Below are 21,573 nucleotides of genomic sequence, written 5' to 3' on the forward strand. Positions count from 1 at the left end.
ATGGGAAAAGAATATTATCTTCAATGAATTTCAGGGCAGCTGGATATCTACACACAAAAAAGGATGAAGTTAGGGGCTGGGGCTGGGGCTCAGTGGTAGAGCGCTTGCCTAGCACGTGCGAGGCGATGGGTTCGATCCCCAGCACCACATAAAAATAAATAAATAAAATAAAGGTATTGGGTCAATTACAACTAAAAACATATTTTGAAAAAGATAGTTATATGTGTCTTACCCTATGAACAGAAATTAAAGTGGACAAAAGGCCTATTAGTAAGAACTACAATTATAAAATTCTTAAAATGTAGGAATAAATATTTGTAACTAGATCAGGCGGCGGTTTCTTAGATATGCCACCAAAAGCATGGCAACCAAAAAATAAATTTGATTTGGTCAAAAATTTAAATTTATTCATTCAGAGGACATCATCAAGAAAGTAAAAGGGCAGGTCACAGAATGGGAGAAAATGTTTCCAAACTATCTGAAAAGGGACATTTATCCAGAATATATAAAAAACTTTTTTTTTAACAAAAAAACAGTTAAAAACAGGCAAAGGCTGGGTGCCGTGGTGCATACCTGTAATCCTAGCGGCATAGGAGGCTGAGGCAGGAGTATAGCAAGTTCAGAGCCAGCCTCAGCAAAAGTGAGGCGCTAAGCAACTCAGTGAAACCCTCTCCAAATAAAATACAAAATAGGGCGAGGGATATGGCTCAGTGGCTGAGTGCCCCTGAGTTCAATCCCTAATCCCCCCAAAACAAAAACAAAAAATGGGCAAAGGGTTTGAATAGATACTTTAATGAAAATATTCAAATGGAAAATAAGCACCTGAAAATATGCTTAACTTTAGTCACTAAGGAATATAAATCCTAAAGGCAGCTGCTCTGGAGGCTGAGGGAGTATTTTAAGTTTAAGGCCTATCTGGATAAAATAGCAAGACCCAATATTAAAAAATAAACAAAATTTGCAGTTGAGATGCCACTTCACACACACTAGGATAGTTAACTAAAAGACTTAATAGTGCTGGCAAGGATGAGGCAGTTCCTCAAGATGTTAATATAGATAGAGTAAATGGCCAAATTATTGCTGTATATTCTCTGGGAATATTCCTTAGAGAAATGAAAACTTGTCAATACAAAACCTTCAGTGAGTGTTCATCGCAGCATTATTTATAATAGCAGAAAAGTGGAAAAAACCTGTGTGTTCAACAAATGATAACAAACAAAATGTAACATATCCATGTATAACATATCCATTGAATATTATTCAGTCTTCAAAAGAAATTTAAGTACTCATACATGCTCTAACATGAGTGAATCTTGGAAATGTGGTAAGTGAAAGAAGCTAGACACAAAAGGCAACATGTTTTGTGAGTGGTCAAATTCATATGAGATGTCCAGAATGGGCAAATTCAGTAATTCAGAAAATAGTTTAGTGCTTGCTAGTGGCTGGACAAAGGGGAAAATGAGGATTATTGCTAATGAATGTACTATGTTAGGGGGATGATGGTTGCAAAACCTTGTCAATATATTGGAAACCATCAAATTGTATACCCTAAGGGTGAATTTTATGTATGAATTATAATTCATTGAAAGTCTTTTAAAATTTCTTTCTAGTGTTTCTTCCGTTTGCCTTAATGTAAGGCTTGATCAAGTAACCTATTGTCTTATGTTTTTGAGCTTTTGAAAGCTATCTTTTTTTTTCTTGATTAACAGAAGCCCACCAGAGGGCATTTTATTTCTGATTGTCTTAAGCTCTTGATTTACTTTTCTAAATAAACTGATTGAGAGGATAAGTTCAGTGAAATGAAATATAGTTGCTTATAATAGTCTATATATAGAATTTATAGATGAATAAAATTCTAAGGCTTGCCAGAAAAATAATTGCTTGAGACAGCTCGACTTAGAATATTAAATGCCCCCTAAAAATGAGTCCTGTAGAAACTGAGTTCTACTGTACCTTTAGGTGAAAGTAATTTGTAGTTTTTCATGAGTTATGGTTTATCCTGTTAGTATTTGAATATTACTTATTAATTTCATAGCATTTATTTGTAGACTTAAAGTTATTATTTTCCAGGTTATATATATAGAGAGAAGCAACAGTGTTTGGGGTAGGGATGTCTGGGAGATTAAGGGAGAAGTCTGTATTTCCTTAGAATTGTGATCATTACAACAATAATGTTTATTCGGCCTGGGTAGCCAAAATGACTTTGGTCAGAAGCCTCCAACAGGAGCTGGACTTGTCCTTTGCACACACTTTGGAGAAGTATCAGGAACAGACCAAAGTAGAAAATACTCAGGTTTAGTGTAAACTCTAAGAAGCAGAAGCAAGCAAGACAGCAGATACATCTGGATCTGATCAGAGGCAGTAGTTAGAATGCTCTTGAAAGGGATGGATTGATCATAAAAGATACTTCCTTCCAGGGATAGTGTCCTTGCAGTGTGAGGAGGGGCTTTCTTTAGTTGCCAGTCCAGAAGGTTATCTATTTTGGCAATGTAAGATGAGTCCAGATATTTAGGGGTAGACATTACTTTCTTTGGTTTAAGAAAGCTCTCATAGTATTTTGAGAACTCTGCCCCATCTGAAGGTAGATTGGGACCTCTGAGGGATACACAGAAGCAGACTTTGCTGTCTCCATCTAATTCTTTTCATTTGCCAACATCTTCTGGGATCAGTGAGTTGACCCTTAGTCTTGTGAAATAGCTGATCCATCTGTCATTTATCATTCAGGGAATACTAAGAAACATATCTACTCGTGGGTCTCAATACTTCCAGACATGATGACTATTGCTGACTGTATGAATATGGAAAATAATTTAGGAATTCTATTTCAAAGTAATCCACAAAATAGTATAGCATTAACCATGTTCAGGGAATACTCCATTTATTATGTGAACATGCCACAGTGCTAAAACTAGTTTCTAGAGAGGCAATTGGGAAATAAAGATTGGAGATCAACATTAAAATCATTCCTTTTTTTTATATTTTCTTGATAATAAAAGTGTATAAACCTCTTTTACCGAATACCCAATTTGTAATATTTAACTACAGTAACTTTTCCTTAAAACATTTATGACTGTATATTTTAATGCATTCGCCTTTTAGTTAATGAGAAAAAGTAGAGAAACTAGTCATCATAGAAGATCTCAGAATTATAAAATCTCTAATGTTGTATCTTTGATCATTAAAGACAGCTTCTTGAAAAAGCTTGCCTACAAGATACACAGCTACTTAGAACTTCTGGCCTTCAAAGTAGGATAGGTTGACATACAGCTAAACTACTAATTTCAAAGCATTGTGAAACTATTAAGTATTTTATGGCTTAAAATATGAGTAAAAAGTGACTTTTATGTCAAGGCTATATTGACTGTCTCTCTCTCTCTCTCTCTCTCTCTCTCTCTCTCTCTGCTTTTAAAGAAATTATAGTGACACTGAAACTGAAGGAGAGATTTTAAATTCCTTAGTGCAATATTTTGGTGATAATCTGGGGCAAAAAGTTAAAGCAATGCCATTAGTTGAAGAAACTTCTTTACTCGAAGATTCGTCAGTGACTTTGCCTGTGGTAATAATAGGTAAGTTGTTTCATTTTGTTGTTAAAAATTTTTACTGCCCTTACTACTTTAATAAATCTGCAGTAAGGCAGTGCAAGTTCTTAGGATTATATTAAAAAGTAGTCTTATTTCAAAATGGCTAGTACAGAGAAGTTTTAGTGTCCTCAACACAAAGAAATGATATATGTGTATGGTGATAGATATGTCAGTTACCCTGAGTTGATCAGTAGACATTTTATACGTGTGTTGAAATGCCGGAGTACCTCCATTAATATGTACAGTTAAACTATGTGTGAATTAGAAATAATTTTTAAAAATAGTTTTTAAGGAGAATCTGTGGAAAAGATAATAAAGGAATTAGTTCTAATTTAAAAAGTATTCTGAAGTTGTTTTATGTGTTAAAAAAACTAATAATCAAATCTTTGGAGGAAGTAATCTGATGTTAGTGGCTATGTTAGAATTTAATACATTTCACTGGAGACCTGATAATAAGAATTCTATTAACTGTATAGTAGTGTCATGGTAGTGATAATAACCAATATTAGAGGTCTGAAGTGAGCATTCAGTGTATATTATTAGATTATACCTTATAACCTTATTGCCCTCTAATGTTGGCAGGGGACACACATATAGGGAGAGACTCAAACAGTGATTTATACAAGTTAGTAACCCAATTTGTAATATTAATCCTTAATTGGCAACATTGTAGTACGCTGTTATGATATTTATAATAACCTTAACCATGACATTACTGTTGTATATCCTTTGTACCTTAATTCAGAGTTAGTAGGAAGGGAATTAAAGCTGTGTTCTCTGATTAACATGTGGAGATACTAGGAAGTTAGGGAGGGAGATGGGCAGGAGAGCAAGATTGTTCTTCTATACTAGATTCTCCTCTAGGAAATAGATGACAGTATTTCCTATCCAAGATAGATCTCAGGGGCCATATCCTGTATCTGACTTTTTCCCCTTTTATATCCAATCTCGATTTTTCATCCAGGATGACAAGGAACCGTATCTTTCAGAAAACTACCTTTATCTGCATCTGTCTACCCTATTCCTCCCAAAACAATCTATCCCTATTTGTCTTATCTAACCTATGAGTTGCTTACCCTAATGTACATAGTTCCATTACTATTTGGAGTAGCAATACCTGAGCATAGGTAAAGAGCTGATTTCCTTAATATATGTAAGGTTTTTATGTTCCTATTATAACAACTTACCACAAACATGGGGCTTTAAACAATATAAATATATTATCTTATTGTTTACTAGGTCAGAAGTTCAGAGCTGATCTTACTTGGCTAAAATTAAGGTGTCAGCAGGGCTATGTTAACTTTTTGAAGGCTGCAAGGAAGAATCGTCTCCTTGCCTTTTCCAGTTTCTAAAGGCTGGTCATATTACTTGCTTTTAAGCTCCCTCCTGCCTCTTCAAAGCCAGTAATGTTTGCTTCAATGCTGGGCAGCCTGATTCTTTGTTTTTAAGGACTCAGGATGATTGTATTGGGCCTACCTATATGATCCAGGGTACTCTCCATCACAAGGTCCTTAATTAAAAATAGTTTTGTTTTTTTGTTTTGTTTTTTTGGTGGTGGTGATGGGGATTGAACCCAGGGCTTTGTGCATGACAGGCAAGCACTATACCAACTGGGCTAGATCCCCAGCCCCCAAAATGTATTCTTTTGCTAAGATAACATTAGAAAGTTTTGGGAGTTAGTACTGAGACATCTTTGGGATGAGGTTGCATTCTCCCTATTACACTGTATTTCTCTGAATTGCCTTTTTGTATTCTTTGCCTATTTACTTTTGAGTGTTGTACCTCTTTCTTTCAAGGAATTTAGTAACTTCTGCTGGTTGGCTATTTTAATTAATAGACTTTTTTATTAGGGCATTTTCAGTTATAAAAAAATTGAGCAGAAAATAAAGGGAATTCTCATATTCTCCTCTCTCTGCCTCATTTTCTCCTGTTATTAAAATTAGCATCTTGTATTGGTGTGATATGATCGCTATAATTGAGGAATCAATTTTGGTACATTATTATTAACTAAAATGTTTAATCTACATGAGAGTTCACTCTGATAAGTAGTTCCATGGGTTTAGCAGAATGTATAATGTTATGTATCTACCATTACAGTATTTATAGAATAGTTTCACTGCCCTAAAAATCTATACTCCACTTATTTATACCTTTCCTTCAACCCCCAATTACTAGAAAACATTGATCTTTCCATAGTCTTCCCTTTCCATAGTCTTCCAGTTTTACCTTCTCTAAAATGTATATAGTTAGAATTGTAGAGTATATAGCCTTTTCAGACTGGATTCTTTCACTTAACAATATATATTTATGGTTCCTTGTCTTCTGATCTTAGAGGGGAAGTATCTAGTTTCTTACTATGATGTCAGCTAAGGTTTTTTTGTTTGTTTATTTTGTTTGTGGTACTGAGGATTGAAACCAGGGCCTCATGCATGTTAGGCAAGTGCTGTACAACAACAGCTATATCCCTTTTTATTTTTTATTTTAAGATGGAGTCTCACTAAGTTAATCAGACTGTCTACAAATTTATGATCCTCTTGCCTTGTGGCCTTTGTGTATTAGGACTGCAGACATGTGCCACCACACCCAGTTTGTAGCTTTATTATAGATGATGTTTATCATGTTGAGAAAATTCTCTTTCTGTTTTTTTTTTTAAATTATGAACAAATGTTTGATTTTTTCAAATGCTACTCTTGCTTGTGTCGATTAGCATGTGATTTTTTTTTTTGTCTCTGATTCAAGGAAATTAGCTTTTTTACTTCTGTTTGTCACTTATTTTTAATTTTTATCAAGTCAAATGGTTTATTTTTCTGTCTTTTGGGTTTTCTGTCATGCTTAAAGCTTTTCCATGCTAGCATTGTATGTAGAAATATTACCTTTTTCTAGTATTTTTATGGTTTTACTCTTTTTGCTTATGTCTTTAAGCATATTTTATTTAAATAAATGGACAAAAAATGATTTTTTTTGTGATGGCTAGCAATTTTCTCTGTTGGATTAAAGTTTTGATAGAGATTCAAAATAGAAGTGGCAACCTAGGCTAACAGAGCTACATGAATGGAAGTAGTTCAGTGGGGTTCATCAAGAAAACCAATTTGGCTTTAATTAAAATATACATACCTATAGGAAGGCATTATTAATTGCTGATAATGGAAAGATGGTTGTGACCAGAATGTGGAAACACTGAATAGTCAGGAATAAGCAATATCGGTTTTAGAATAGAGGGATAACATAATGAGGACTATGTGTTACCAAACTTATGTGGATGCAATATGTCAAATGGAGTAGGTAAATCTCAAGAAGGAGAAACAGAAGACAGAAGTGATAATAGCAAAGACAACTGATGGAATATAGATGGAAAATAGGTTTAGAATCAGAATTTGATTAATTCAGGATTTTGCTAGTACCATATTGGAGATGGGTGATGGAATTTAAAGCAAAGAGCATCTACATGAAGGGACTCCTGTTTGCTTTTGAATACATCATGTTTGTTACTAGTAGGTCAGTCAGGTGGAGTGAGGAAGTAGCATATGGAAATGTGGGATGTATCTGGGGGGAAGAAGTTCATCTAGAGAACTAATTTTGAGAATTAGTAGCATAAAGAACTGAAACTTTCAGTAGATGAGATTCCCAAAAGAAAATAGAGAGAAGCAAAGATCAGAATCTTTGAGACATCTTGTTTTGTGAGATTAGAGAAGAAAGAATAAGTGAGGGAGAAGAGCCATCTTTGAAGTAGGAGGAAAGCCAAGTGACAAGAGTATTAATACACCTCTTTCTACCTTTTTCAAAATAGGAAATGGACCCTCAGGAATATGCCTTTCTTATATGTTATCAGGCTATAGACCATATTTATCATCAGAAACAATACACCCAAATACAATTTTACATAGTAAATTAGAAGAAGCAAGACATCTTTCCATTGTTGATCAGGTATTGTTTATTATGTCAATTTTTAAATTTTTTATGCTGATACAAAATTAGTTTTATTTATATAAGCATTGTTTCTCAGTTAAAAATTCTTCATTCTAAATAAAACTTTGTTATTTTATTTTAAATTCATAAGTGTATTCTGTGAAGTTATATCTATTTATGTCTATCTATTTTATGGAATTTATTAAAGCATAATTTCCCAAATTGTGTTCTAGTGGAATTTTAATAGTTGCTGTATGCTCACATAAGTTTGAAAATGCTGCTTTTTACATACAAAAGCCATCTTTAACTTTTCCAGTGTAAGGATCTGGTTAGCTTTGTGGAAACCTAAATTTTACCTGTATTATTTGACCAAAGAATCCATTAAGATCTCAAGGAACATCAGTATTCTATAACTCACTATCTGGGAAATGCTTAAGAGTAATGGCTTTTACTATAATTATTATGGTCATGACTTTTTTCAGACTCTGCCCTTTTTTTCCATTCAGGACTTAGAATACTTGTCTGAAGGCCTTGAGGGCCGATCATCCAATCCAGTTGCAGTACTTTTTGACACACTTCTTCATCCAGATGCTGACTTTGGGTATGATTATCCATCCATTTTGCATTGGAAATTAGAGCAACATCATTATATCCCTCACTTAGTTCTTGGTAAAGGTCCACCTGGTGGGGCTTGGCATGTGAGTATATTGTTTTTAGCCTTTTCATGTACACGAATTATTATTTGTTGTCCTGATGAAATCAATTTGATTCAAGCATTATGATGATAATACTGTTGTATATGTTTACTGCATTTTTATCTGAGAAGAATTTTAATGCTCCTCAGTTTGGTTAAATATCAGTTAATTGCCTATAGCAGTTAAGGCCAAATTTTTATTATTAATACAATCTTAGAACTAGCATTTTTCTATAGTATCTTACAAGAATTATAAAGAAAACATTTCAGAAATGTTTTACATAGCAAAACTTATTCATTCGTTTATTTTCAAGTTAACAACATCTCAACATCTTATTTCAAAACCAATATTTATTATTTCCAGACATTTTCAAGATAAAAATGAAAAAAATGTATTAAGAGAAACAAGTTGTATTAGTTTGTTCAGCTGCTATAACAAAAACTGGGTGGCTTGAACAACAGGTATTTATAGCTCACATTTTTGGAAGCTGCATAGTCCAAATTTAAGGTGCTGGTTAATTTGGATCCTGGTAAGGGTTGTCTTCTTGGCTTTCAGGCACTTTCAGGCAGCCACCTACATTTTCACTGTGTCCTCACATGTACAGAGAGCAGTTGTTTCTTATAAAGCCATTAATTCTATTTAGAGGGACCTACCTTCATGACCTCAACTAAATATCATTAATCCCCAAAGGCCCCCTCTCTATATGACATCACATGGAAGATTACGACTTCACCATAAGAATTTGTGGTAGGGGAACAATTTAGTCCATAGCAGAGGTTAAACAAGAGAACCAATAAATTGAAGATTCATCCAGTATATTTCATTAGGTAGGGGGCCAATTATTCTTCATTCTTATATCCCTAGTTAACACTATGTCTAGAATTGTCAAAATGTAATGAATGGTCATATGTTATACAAATAAATGTTAAATAATTTAGTTTGGCTGGGCGTGGTGGTGCACACCTGTAATCCCGGTGGCTTGGAGGCTGAGACAGGAGAATTGTGAGTTCAAAGCCAGCCTCAGCAAAAGCAAGGTGCTAAGCAACTCAGTAAGACCCTGTTTCTAAATAAAATACAAAATAGGGCTGGGGATGTGGCTATTACAGCAGCTGCCCTTGAGTTTAATCCCTGGTTTTTACCAAAAAAATAAAAATAAAAAATAATTTAGTTTGTTGTTATGAAATACAGATTTAAGAAAACTTCAGCATGTTAAATAATCAAATATTTAACACAGATTTCAATTGGCTATTCCTATTAGTACAATGTTACACATCTAAAAAGTGGTTTACATTTGTTAAGTGACTATGTCAGGGTATTGATATATTCCTATATAATATACATGACTAATAACTTTTAAAATCTTAATTCTTTTTTATAGTATTATGTAGAAACTGCCAAACTATCTGTACCTTTTTGTTTAAGATTTTTGTTTATTTTTAACATTAACTTTATTTAAGAATAGTTGATTTACAATGAGCTGCATTTATTTAGTGTATAATTTGATGATCTGTAACAAATGTCTATAACTGTGAAGCCGCCAATACAAGATATGAAAAAATTCTGTTACTTGCAAAGCTGTGTTTATATTTGCTCTATGAATAGTACTGTCTTCCTTTTTTATGTAATTGGTATTAGGGATTGAACCCAGCCTTTACACAAGCTAAGCATATACTCTACCACTGAGCTCTACCCTGACCTGCTGAGAAGAATTCTTAATGAAACTTTATTTCTTGAAAAAGCCATAATGTTTTATGTGGGGAAGGGTATTTAGATTGCCTTCTCTAAATTCCTGAGGTTTTATTGTATACTTAACTTTTTCTGCTTAAAAAAACTGTGCAGGGAATAATTGATCTCTTTTTACTTCATTTCTTTTACTTTCATGTAGAAAAGTTAAAGTCTGGATAAACCATCATTTCTAAAAGCGTATTTGAGTCAGAGGTAAAGTTTGAAACATACCTAAAAATTCCTTATCTTTTCTTCAGGAATATGTTAACTAGAATATCGATATAAATAACTGGGATTCAAGCTGGATACATTTGTCAAGGATACTTCTAATGAGGATTTCTGACTTTCCCAGGCATAATTATTTTTTCCCATCTGTCCATTCCATACCTTAATCTTAATCTTTCAGGGCTTACCTATTGTACTGTTGATGTGTTTATGCTACTTTCCCTCTGCCATGTGTTCCGCACATCCTCGCTAGCCTTAGACATCTACCCTCTCTCATTCTTATCTCCATTTTGTGATCTGGTTTCTTACCACTCTCTTCTCTTCCAAGCTTTATAAACTGTGTCCTCTAGAATCTCAGTGATAAACCCTATATTCTTAACTATTTGAGTTATATGGTCCTCCTCCTCCCTTTCTTGAAAACTTGCTTTTTCCTAAAGATACCTTTCCTATTGCAGCCCTCTGAAGTGAAGCCTGTTCATTCTCCCACTGCCTCATGTTTTATCATTTTGCTGGTGAGGTTGGAGTTCTCTTTACTTCTCATTGCTTTCTTGTAAATTCCCACGTTCCTTTGAACAGGTCATTTTCTAGCTCCTTTACCTTTCCAAACTATATCCATTAATTACTCAGTTTGTGACATCTGGCTCATGGTCTTTAATTATTATTTCTGAAATTTTATTATCACATTGAATGACTTTACTCTACATACAGGATGCAGAACCAGCACCTTAACCTCATAGTCCCTTCACTCCTCATTGCCAACAGTTTTTTCTATATTAGTTCCAGCAGCTCCACTATGGATCTTATCTCTTTCATAATCACTCAATTTGTGAAACCAGTCCTCAAACATCTTATTTTCTGAACACAATTTCTGTTCTTACAGCCACATCACTCAGTTACTTGCTCTGAACCTCAAAAACAGAGTGGTCCAGCCCTGATCTTCACCTTCTTACCCAGCTTAGGTTCTACAGTCTACTGATTTAACTATTTTCCTTAGTTAACTTCCTTGGCCCATTGTGCTTCAGTTAGATGGGTTTAGCAAAAAGGCAGTTCATCTAACTGTATTTGATCTAAGCTGTTAAACCCCCTGGGGGAAAAAAAATCATACAACTCTGAAAAGTATTGTCTAGCCTCATTTGGGCCCTAAACACCTTTTGGTAGCATTTGGTGTTTCCCTGCAAAAGTTACTAAGTTCTTTTCAAACCCCTGTCTTTTGAGTTCTCTTTTATGCTTAGATGTGCTCTTGGTTCTTGTTTTACAGAGAAAATAGAATCAGTATCGAACCTCCACAGTTTCATAGTTTACCCTACATACTTACTTGTATTCATGCTTACTCTTTGTTTTTTTGTCCCTGTTATAAGGGAAGATATATCACTTCTCCTATCTAAGGGGCACCTACAGCTATATCTGGACCCTTGTCGCCTTAAGGACAGTTTTTGATCTCCTCTATCTTCTTATACCATTAGTTCTATGCCAGTTTTTATTGGACAGTATATAAATGTACTAAAATTATTTCTGTCTTTAAAAAAAAATAGGTGTTAGCTTGTCTTATCCTTTTCTTTAACACATCTTGAAATGATTACCTGCACATACCATCTTCCATGCCTTTGCCTCCTGTTCCTTAGCTCCCTGACTGTAGCTTCTGTTTCTGGTTTTCCATAGGAACTATTCTTTCTGAAGGTCAATAATTTCCTTTTTTGCTTAACTTGATCTTCTCAAAATTTCCTGACATCTTGTTTTAGTCAGCCTTTTCACTGCAATGACCAAAAGACCTGACAAGAACAGTTAAAGGAGGATAGCTTATTTGAGGGCTCATGGTTTCAGTGGTCTCAATCCATAGACAGCTGGCTCTATTCCTCAAGACATGAGATGAGGCAGAACATCATGGTGGAGGGGGCTGGGGATGTGGCTCAAGCGGTAGCGCGCTCACCTGGCATGCGTGTGGCCCGGGTTCGATCCTCAGCACCACATACAAACAAAGATGTTGTGTCCGCCAAAAACTAAAAAATAAATATTAAAAAATTCTCTCTCTCTCTCTCTCAAAAAAAAAAAAACACTACTAAAAAAAAAATCATGGTGGAGGAGTGTAGTGGGAAACAGAAGCTGGAAGCATGGCACCAGGAAGCAGAGAGAGTACATTTCCCTCATGGACAAAATATGTCTTTCCCTCAAAGACATGCTCCCATCGACCCATCTTCTTCAGCCACACCTTACCTGCCTTCAGTCATCGCTCAGTTAATCCCTATTGGGAATAATGCTCAGGTTAATGCTTTCATAACCCAATCATTTTGCCTCTAAACTTTCTTGCATTGTCTCACACATGAGCTTTTGGGGAATACCTCCCATCCAGACCATAACAGATCTATTGCATTTGACAGTTAAATCTAATATATTTCTTATATTTTCTGAACCTTTAGTCTCCTTGATGTTCTTTCTCTTTGGTACTCCTTTTCAGTTACTTTTGTGGACTCTTGTTCTTTAAAACTGTGCTTCTGTGACCTCTATCCCAACCAAGCCAAGGTCTTCTTATCATACTCTCTAGGTTATTTCATCTAGTCTAACGACTTGCGTATGGATGCTGCTTGATTCTTAAATAAAAATCTCTAACCTATATTATTCTTTCTCCTACATCTAAGTTCTAACCCCCTTTTTTTTATTCCAAAGGTGTCCTGAAACTCAGCATTCCTAAAATTAATTATCTTAATCATCTGATTTCTTTAATTTACTTATGATTAAATGACATAGTCCTGTAGTTACTCAAGCCAGAAACCTGGGAGTCTTCCTTAATGTCTCTTCAACTGCCACTTCAAATTTATCACAAAATCTTTTCCATTCTTTCTTTTCTTTTTGGGTGCTGGGCATTCAACCCATCATCTCTTGTATGTTAAGTATATACTATACACTTAGCTGCACCCCCAGCCCTAACATTCTTTATCTCAGAGACATATTTTGAGTCTGCCTACCGTGCTTCTCCCTATCATAATTGTAATTTTGCAAATACTGGCTATCATTATCTTTTGCCCAAATTATTGCAAAATTCTTTCTAAATGCCTTTTCTACTCAGCTTGTCTTTTTTCAATTTTTTTCTTAATACCAAAGACAGAGTTGTCTTACTAAAACACAATCTGAGATGTTATGCCATGGATAAAGCCATTAATTTCTCCCCCTTTGTCAAATGTATAGTATACAAACTTCCTGATATATTTTACCATATTCCATGTGATTTAACTCCTATTTAGCTTTTTTGTCTTATTCCCCACACTCTCGTTCCATGCTTTGACATTTTCATGTTGCAGAATCCAATGTTCAGTCTCTGTGATGCAGTAGTGTTCACAGGACTCAGAAAATGATTTACTCATGCTTACAGTTTATTGCATGAGTGGATATAGATTAGCATAGCAATGGGAAAAAGCTCATGGGGCGAAGTCAAGGAGAAACTAAGAGTATGCTTCTAGTAGAAACACATAGGGATGTGCTAAATCTCCCAACAGAACAGTGTGTGGCAACACATGTAGAGTTGCCAACAAGGGAAACTCACTCATGCTTGGTGTCTAGGGATTTTTTATGGACCAACAGTCATATAGGCCAGCAGTGCCTGTGTGTCTGACCTCAGCCATCAGACCTCTGCCTCCAATGCAAACACTGGTATTGACTGTAAATCGTATCGTTAGGATAATTTTACATGGCCACACTGGTAGAACATGGCCAAGGCCTCAGGCATGAAAAAAACAAAAACAATACTTGAGGGGCTCAGAGTAATCTCTTAGGAGGGAGTAGACAAGGCCCTGTCCAGAAGACAAGCCTTTCTTAATATAGTAAGGGTTGGAATAACCCAAGCCTGCTAAATTTTATTTTTAGAAAGCTACTTAAGTTCTTTCTCATTAAGCTGTTACATTAATTTTTATTTTGCCTGGAATATTCTCCTTCTAATTGTGCACTCCTAGAAGCCCATTTGTATGTATCCTTAAAGAAATAAAATACTTTACATATGTTCCTATATTGTACTTGTATCTGGTTTGCTCCCATATTACACTACAGTCTCTGTGAGAACAGACATTCATGCCTTATAGGTTGCATAGAACAAACAAACAAACACTGATTGGTAGAAAAGTGAGATCAGAGAACTAGGTCTCTCAACAATGCTACCTCTTAACCTCTTGAAGGTTGAGTTCTGCACGAGGCAATTATGGCTCCAGAAAATCTCTGATTCAGTAAAATTTTAACAGTTCCTTTTAATGATGATTCATTTTCTTGATTCTGAACCTATTATCAAAGCCAGTCCGCCTCAAATCATGTGCATCTTGCTGCATTCTCTACCCGTAGTGGTGATCTGTATGCTGTCTCAGATAATGCACCATAGGCTTTGCACATGGTAAGTTAAAAAAATATAATATAGGCCCCACTCCCAGTTCTCGGCCTTATAAAAACAGGGTAAGAAGAATAATGATGTCTAAAACAGTGGGATGAAAGAGATTATTGGTTATTGGGATAAATGTTTTGACCCTTGGACATTTATTCCTTTGTATCAAGGAGAGCAGAAGTAAGTAGGTCCAGGAGCTTGAAGTGCTTACCTCTTTGATGACAGCATTAACTCCAGCAGTGAGTTTGTTTCTCAGGAAACCACTGCTTATTTTTCTATTTGTAGTAAAAGATGTTGCTATATCCAAACCAATCTAGACTTCAGAATTAAAATTGATGGAGGGTAGAAAAGTAGTTTTCTAATTTTTAAAAGGCTGTAAATGAGGTCTGGGCTCAGTGTAGAATGTTTGTCTGGCATATGGAGGCCCTAGGTTTGATCTATAGTACTGCCAAAACAAAAAAACTGTAAATAATGTTAAAATGGAAAAATATCTTAAGTTTTAGAAATTATTGAATATTTTTCTTTTTGTTAAAAACAGTGGAAATAGTGACTTGTAACAGGTACATCTAAATTAACGTATCCATCATATGCCAAAGCTATCAACGTTAATAAGTACACATGATTATCATATCAATTATAAGCTAAAGCTATCAATGTTGTGTAGACATTGAAGAATCCTCTAAATATGTTTATGATTGTATAACTGTATAAAAGAAGATATATAAATGGATAATACCAAATGATGAAAATATGTAAAAGCTTATTGGAATAAAATTTTGGAGGCAATTTATACAAACATTTATGAGTACATTGAGGACAACATGTCTAGAGTCTTAATTATTATAAATGGAATTTTTAGCTTTTATAAAAATCCATGATATGTTTAATAGTGTTTTTGTTTTTTTTTTTTAACTACTACTTTTTAATTTTAACAGAATATGGAAGGCTCCATGTTGACAATCAGCTTTGGGAACTGGATGGAGCTTCCTGGACTTAAATTTAAAGATTGGATATCTAGCAAACGAAGGTAATGATCAAACTATTTTAAAATTCTTTGTTGTAAAATGAAAAAGACTGGAAAAATTTCACAATATTTGTGATCCTGTCCTGGATGAAGAATATAAATATACATGTTTTTCAGATGAAAATATATCCTGAAGCAGTAATTATGAGCTAGTTTCCTTTTAGAGATGTTATAAAACTAAGCAATAAGAAAGTGTTTATAGATTTTTTTTAAAGTTTGTTAATCATGAATTTCTTTCCTGTTAAATCACTGTTTGGTTACTTTCTCAGCTACCCACATATCATTTTCAATACTTTCAACCACTCATTTTTATGAGTGGATATATAACTTCATTTATTTATATCTTGTGTACATACCCAAAGTGTTTGATTTTCAGGGTAAAGAGTGTATATTGTATGATTGACTATGTAGAATGATGGAATAATTCAGAATTTGGGATATGGTTGGCTACTTGGGCATGAAAGTAAGTCTTTAATTAAGAAAATATGAAAGTAGGAATAACAGAAAAAATATCATTTTGGAAGAATATAAATTTGTTTTATTTTGAGGGAAAGAATCCAAAAGTGAAAAAGGAAAAATATGGAAACACTATTGTTTTCACAGATGATAGGTATTAAATTAGAGAGGAATTACCAATAAAGAGAATCTATTCCACTTTGACTATTAATGGAAATAAGTTAAAGCAGGAAGTTATTTAACCTTTGTTAGAATAGGGATGTGACATTTGAGTATCTCCCTGATAGATAAGAATCATTTAATCCATATGTTTTCTTTCATTTGAAATTTAAGATGATCAGATTTAGAGCATGAGTAATTGAGATTAAACCTTTAAATTTAAAAAAATTTAAATGAAAACCTTAAAGTTTCATTTTTAGGCTTTTTAAGATGGAATTATATATGGGTTTCAAACAAAGTTACAAAATCAGGCAGGTTATACCAAGTTCCCTATTTTTTAAAGTAAACAAGCCAAATTGCTCAGTACATTCTTCCTTTGTAAAACAAGTAAGAGAAGGAGCTTTATGATTTTTTTAACAGAAGCATTTATCTTTTTATATTGTGCATATTGTATCTTGAATATTATGTGAAAATTAGTCTTGTGATAAATATTAGCTTTAGCTCTGCTCTTAGTTTCATGTCTCTTAAAAGATTGGCAGGGCTTGAGTCCTTCCCTTTTTTCTTTTTGGGTACTGGAGATTGAACTTAGGGGCATTCAATTGAGCCACATCTCCAGCCCAAATTTGTATTTTTATTTAGAGACAGGATCTCACTGAGTTGCTTAGTGCCTCATCTTTGCTGAGGCTAGCTTTAAACTCGATATCCTCCTGCCTCAGCCTCCCAAACTGCTGGGATTATGGGTGTGTGACACTGCACCCGACTTGACTTTTTAACTTCTAATGTAGTGGTCTCAGGCAAATAACTTCAAGTAGTTGTGAATTTTCTATTCTGCAAAGAATAGAAATAATAGGAGATAATAATAGTAACCATTTCATGGGTTTTCTGTAAATGTTAAGATTTAATGTTTTCTAAATAAATTATAGTATACTTTAAAAAATTTTTATGAACTTCCGTTTACAAGTAATAGTGCATTATGTTTAATAATTTGGTTTGTTTTTACTGCTACCTATCTCTAATTTGGGCATGGTTGTTGGGAATATTACTGACCATATGTTTTACAAGCCAAGTGAAAAATGAAAGATGTACTAGTGTACATCTTTCATGAAGAACAGTTTATACTTTGAGTTCTCTTTCCGAGGAGGAAAACACATTGAGCAAAATATAATATCTTACTTGCTTAGATGTAAAATTATTTTGTACAGCAGAAGACAGATGAATTATTTTTGGTCTTTTAGAAAACTGTAACTTAGAAAAAAAAAAGTCAGATTGGACCTGGTGCCACGTGCCTGTAATCTCAGCATTGCAGGAGACAGAGGCAGGAAGATCACCAGTCAAAGCTAGCCGGAGCAGTTTAGCAAGGCCCTGTCTCAGAATAAAAAATAAATAGGCTGGGATGTGGCTCAATGGCTAAGCACCCCTGAGTTTAATACCTGGTACCTTAAAAAAAATAAAAAATCATGGCAGGATGGTATTATATAAATCTTTCAAGAAGCATAGATGTTATAGTTAGAACTGTAATTTCTTAGTGATTATAATCTATGTAATTCAGTTAACAGTTACACATTATAATTGAGATATAAAATAGTCTAATTTTCAGATATCCACATTTTAATTCCTTCATTTACTTAATAAAAGTTTATCAAACAACTTAATTTGAGCTGATACTATGAATGGCGCTGGAGGAACAAAGATGAATTAATGTCCCTGCCCTTGTGTCTTCTTTTGTTGATAAAACTTATTCATTAAAAGTTTTTAATTAAAAACAAAAACAGGCTTTCTTTATAAAGCTTTAGGATAAGTTTTAGCTAAGACAGTCCAGAATAACTAAAAAGATATAAATACTTACTAGAGAAATAATAAATGTGGCAACTTAAGAACTCTCTTCATAGGATATTTTTTCTTTTCTTTTTTTAGGAATCTAAAAGGGGATCGAGTTATGCCAGAGGAAATAGCTCGCTACTATAAACATTATGTAAAAGTCATGGGTCTTCAGAAGAATTTCAGAGAGAATACTTATATAACCTCTGTATCAAGACTCTACAGAGATCAGGATGAAAATGATAGTCAAGACTCAGATATTTCAACAAAGCATTTACAGACAGAGAAGTCAAAATTTATCAAGAGAAACTGGGAAATCAGAGGTTATCAGCGAATAGCAGATGGTTCTCATGTTCCCTTTTGCCTCTTTGCTGAGAATGTAGCTCTAGCAACTGGAACTTTGGATTCTCCAGCTCATCTCAAAATTGAAGGGGAAGATTTTCCTTTCGTGTTTCATTCAATGCCTGAATTTGGAGCTGCTATAAGTAAAGGAAAGTTACATGGCAAAGTGGATCCAGTGTTAATTGTAGGTTCTGGGCTTACCGCAGCTGACGCAGTACTGTGTGCTTACAACAATAATATCCCCGTGATCCATGTTTTCCGCAGACGAGTAACTGATCCAAGCTTAATTTTCAAGCAGCTTCCCAAAAAGCTTTATCCTGAATATCATAAAGTCTATCATATGATGTGTACTAAGATATATTCTGCTGACTCAAATCTTTTGTCTGATTATACCAGTTTTCCTGAGCACCATGTGCTTTCCTTTAAGTCGGACATGAAATGCATTCTTCAAAGCATCTCTGGATTGAAGAAAATATTTAAGCTGTCTGCAGCAGTGGTATTGATAGGGTCTCATCCTAATCTTTCTTTCCTAAAGGAACAAGGATGTTACCTAGGCCATAATTCAAGCCAGCCAATCACATGTAAGGGTAATCCTGTGGAAATAGATGCATATACCTATGAATGTGTTAAAGAAGCCAACCTTTTTGCATTAGGCCCTTTGGTCGGAGACAATTTTGTTCGATTTTTAAAGGGAGGGGCATTGGGTGTTACACGCTGTTTAGCTACAAGACAGAAGAAAAAACAGCATTTGATTGTTGAAAGAGGAGGAGAAGATGGGGTAGCTTAAAACAAGTTTACAAAGAATTTAAATGGACAGTTTACTATTAAAGATTTTTAATAGTGGTTTTGCAGTGTACTGGCCTGAATTTTCTGGACTTGAATTAACTGGAGGAGAGCCTCAAGCTATAGTAACTTCATTTTTTTATAACTACCACAACTTGGCTTACTGATTTATATTGTAATGTATCGGAGATGTCAGACAAATAGAAACACTGCCAACTTGGTAAACTTCAAGCTTAACTAAAACATTCTTTTCTTCCAAGACTTATTTTTTTGTGATCATTTTGGGTTATTTATTTGATTGCAAAATATTACAGCCTGGAGTCCATAAAACCACACACTTGTTAGGCCAGACATTGTCCTAGTGAGGACATACTTGGGCACCTTGCTGCTCCAAGGGTGGTCCAAGGATCAGCAGCATCAGCTTTATCTGTTGCTTGTTAGAAATGTACTGTTGGGCCCCACAGTATACTTGCTTAATCAGAAATCAAGACATTGGTATGCTTATTAAAGGTTGAGAACACTGGCCTAAGTGAAAATGGGGATATAAAATATGTATACTAGGGCAGGGTAGGGGGAGGAGGCATTTTCAACTCAGGTTTTATTTATTTTGAAATTGTCAGTTTTATAAATAATTTATTACCAAATATGATGGTCTTTTAAAAATATTTTTATTATTGAATCCTTGATAGGTACTTCATTTTCTTAACTTCTCATAATTTAAACATTCCAATAATATTAGTAAGCACCTTGACATACAAGAACCCGCTGTGACATTTTTCAGGTTTATTCTCTACTTATAATCATCGTAACATCTAATTAATCTGATTTATAATTCAATAAATTGTGGATGGAACTACTTATCTTTGTGTGAACATTGAGTAACTAATTTCTGTCACTGAAACTAAGATATTTGGATATGGTAAGAACTTCCTAAAATTGTAATACCATTTGGTTATTGTCAAGATCATTAAAGGTTAATTTAGAAAATGATTATTTTTTATTCCTAAGATGATTATTACTTTGACATCTCTTATAGTGTTTGTTCATTGGGTTTATCTGCTGTAGTAATCCTGATCTATATTTTTTTGTGCACATGTCTGCATTTCCATACATTGCCAGAATTTTTAATGTTGGTTTTTTGAAGTTCTTGAAAAATTAAATTTTTTAGCCTTTTTTTTTTGGTACAATTATTTCATCTGGAATGTGATCATTGAATTTCAGTTTTTCTTAGAATTAAAAATAATGCACTAATGTGTTCATATTTTTCTTTAATTTTTTTTAGTTGTTGATGGACTTGTATTTTATTCATTTATTTATATGTGGTGCTGAGAATCGAACCCAGTGCCTCACAAATGTGAGGCAAGTGCTCTCCCACTGAGCCACAACCCCAGTCCCCTTTTTCTGTTCATTTTATTGCAGTGCTATGTGCTTAGTTTACAGGATCATAATTTACTTTAAATGATTCAGAATATATTCACTTCTTCCAATTGATTGCTTCAGATGAATTCTTAGACTCTTGGTAATTGTCAAGTTTAACTTTATTTTTATAACTGTAATCCAGTTTTAGTTCAGTATTTTGATGGTAACTTTTTTAAAACTAATTTCACTCTTTATTGAAATAGTGTAACATCTTATGACAGCACGTGATTGAAAGTACTGTTGTGTTTGCTTGTTTTTGTTCTCTGAATGAGTTGGACTGGATAAATTGAAATGACTGTTAGAAAGATGGTTTCTAGGGATGAATGAGACCTGTAGACATCTCCTTACATCTCAGAAGGCTGCTTTAACTGAACCAATGGCATTTTTGTAACGAGAGTATTCCTTTTCTAAAAAAGGATTCAGGGAAAGTAAAGCTTCAGTGAAGCCCTAAGTAAACCTGTTGGGTAACTTCATCTCTGACAATCTCCAATTTCCCACCTCTCCCTCAATCCTAGCTGTCCTGTGCAACATATAACGTGTAAATCTTTTTTCTGATGTATTATACTGCTCTATTTTTAAACTTCATTGAATCTTTTAAATATTCACTTTTTTTTTTTTTTTTAAACTTTAGTATTTATTTATTTATTTTTTAGTTCTCGGCAGACACAACATCTTTGTTTGTATGTGGTGCTGAGGATCGAACCCAGGCCGCACGCATGCCAGGCCAGTGCGCTACCGCTTGAGCCACATCCCCAGCCCCTTTTTTTTTTAATTAGAGGTGGACACAATATCTTTATTTTATTTCTATGTGTGTTGAGGATCAAAGCCAGTGTCTCACATGGGGTAGGTGAGCACTCTACCTCTGAGCCACAACCATAGCCCCTAAACTTCATTAAATTCTTTTCCATAATTCCAGATCTCCTTACATTTCAACATCAGCCAGGTATTAAAGGAAAAGAAAATTACTAAATACTCGAATAGACGTGGAATGATGTGAAGATGTTGTCTTTCCAAGTGCATCTTGGTATATGGCAAACAGTCCATAGTTGTTGAAAGAATGTAATGCACAATCTATTGAGGATT

General features: G+C 34.3%; 1 protein-coding gene across 2 annotated transcripts; it reads left to right on the top strand.

Annotated features, from left to right (window-relative positions):
* The first annotated feature begins 1,610 nt into the window (after positions 1-1,610).
* Positions 1,611-20,061, top strand: Osgin2 (oxidative stress induced growth inhibitor family member 2). Of its 2 annotated transcripts, XM_015485942.2 has the most exons (5): positions 1,611-3,566; positions 7,369-7,505; positions 7,994-8,185; positions 15,425-15,516; positions 18,043-20,061. In XM_015485942.2, exons 1-5 carry the CDS (start codon positions 3,500-3,502, stop codon positions 19,073-19,075), a joined length of 1,521 nt encoding a protein of 506 aa, XP_015341428.1. In that variant the 5' UTR covers positions 1,611-3,499; the 3' UTR covers positions 19,076-20,061. The 2 variants fall into 2 exon arrangements, with proteins under 2 accessions (XP_015341428.1, XP_048638729.1); XM_048782772.1 differs by lacking the exons at positions 1,611-3,566; positions 7,369-7,505 and having other exon boundaries at positions 7,994-8,088.
* Positions 20,062-21,573: the final 1,512 nt, after the last annotated feature.

This window comes from Marmota marmota, unplaced genomic scaffold, assembly GCF_001458135.2.
Source record: "Marmota marmota marmota unplaced genomic scaffold, marMar, whole genome shotgun sequence".
Lineage (NCBI taxonomy): Eukaryota > Metazoa > Chordata > Mammalia > Rodentia > Sciuridae > Marmota > Marmota marmota.

Coding starts and splice junctions, on each gene's coding strand:
- Osgin2 (XM_015485942.2), top strand. CDS start 3,500: ATGCCATTAGTTGAAGAAACTTCTTTACTCGAAGATTCGTCAGTGACT. Junction 3,567..7,368: donor TTTGCCTGTGGTAATAATAG/GTAAGTTGTTTC, acceptor TTTTCAAAATAG/GAAATGGACCCTCAGGAATA. Junction 15,517..18,042: donor TGGATATCTAGCAAACGAAG/GTAATGATCAAA, acceptor TTCTTTTTTTAG/GAATCTAAAAGGGGATCGAG.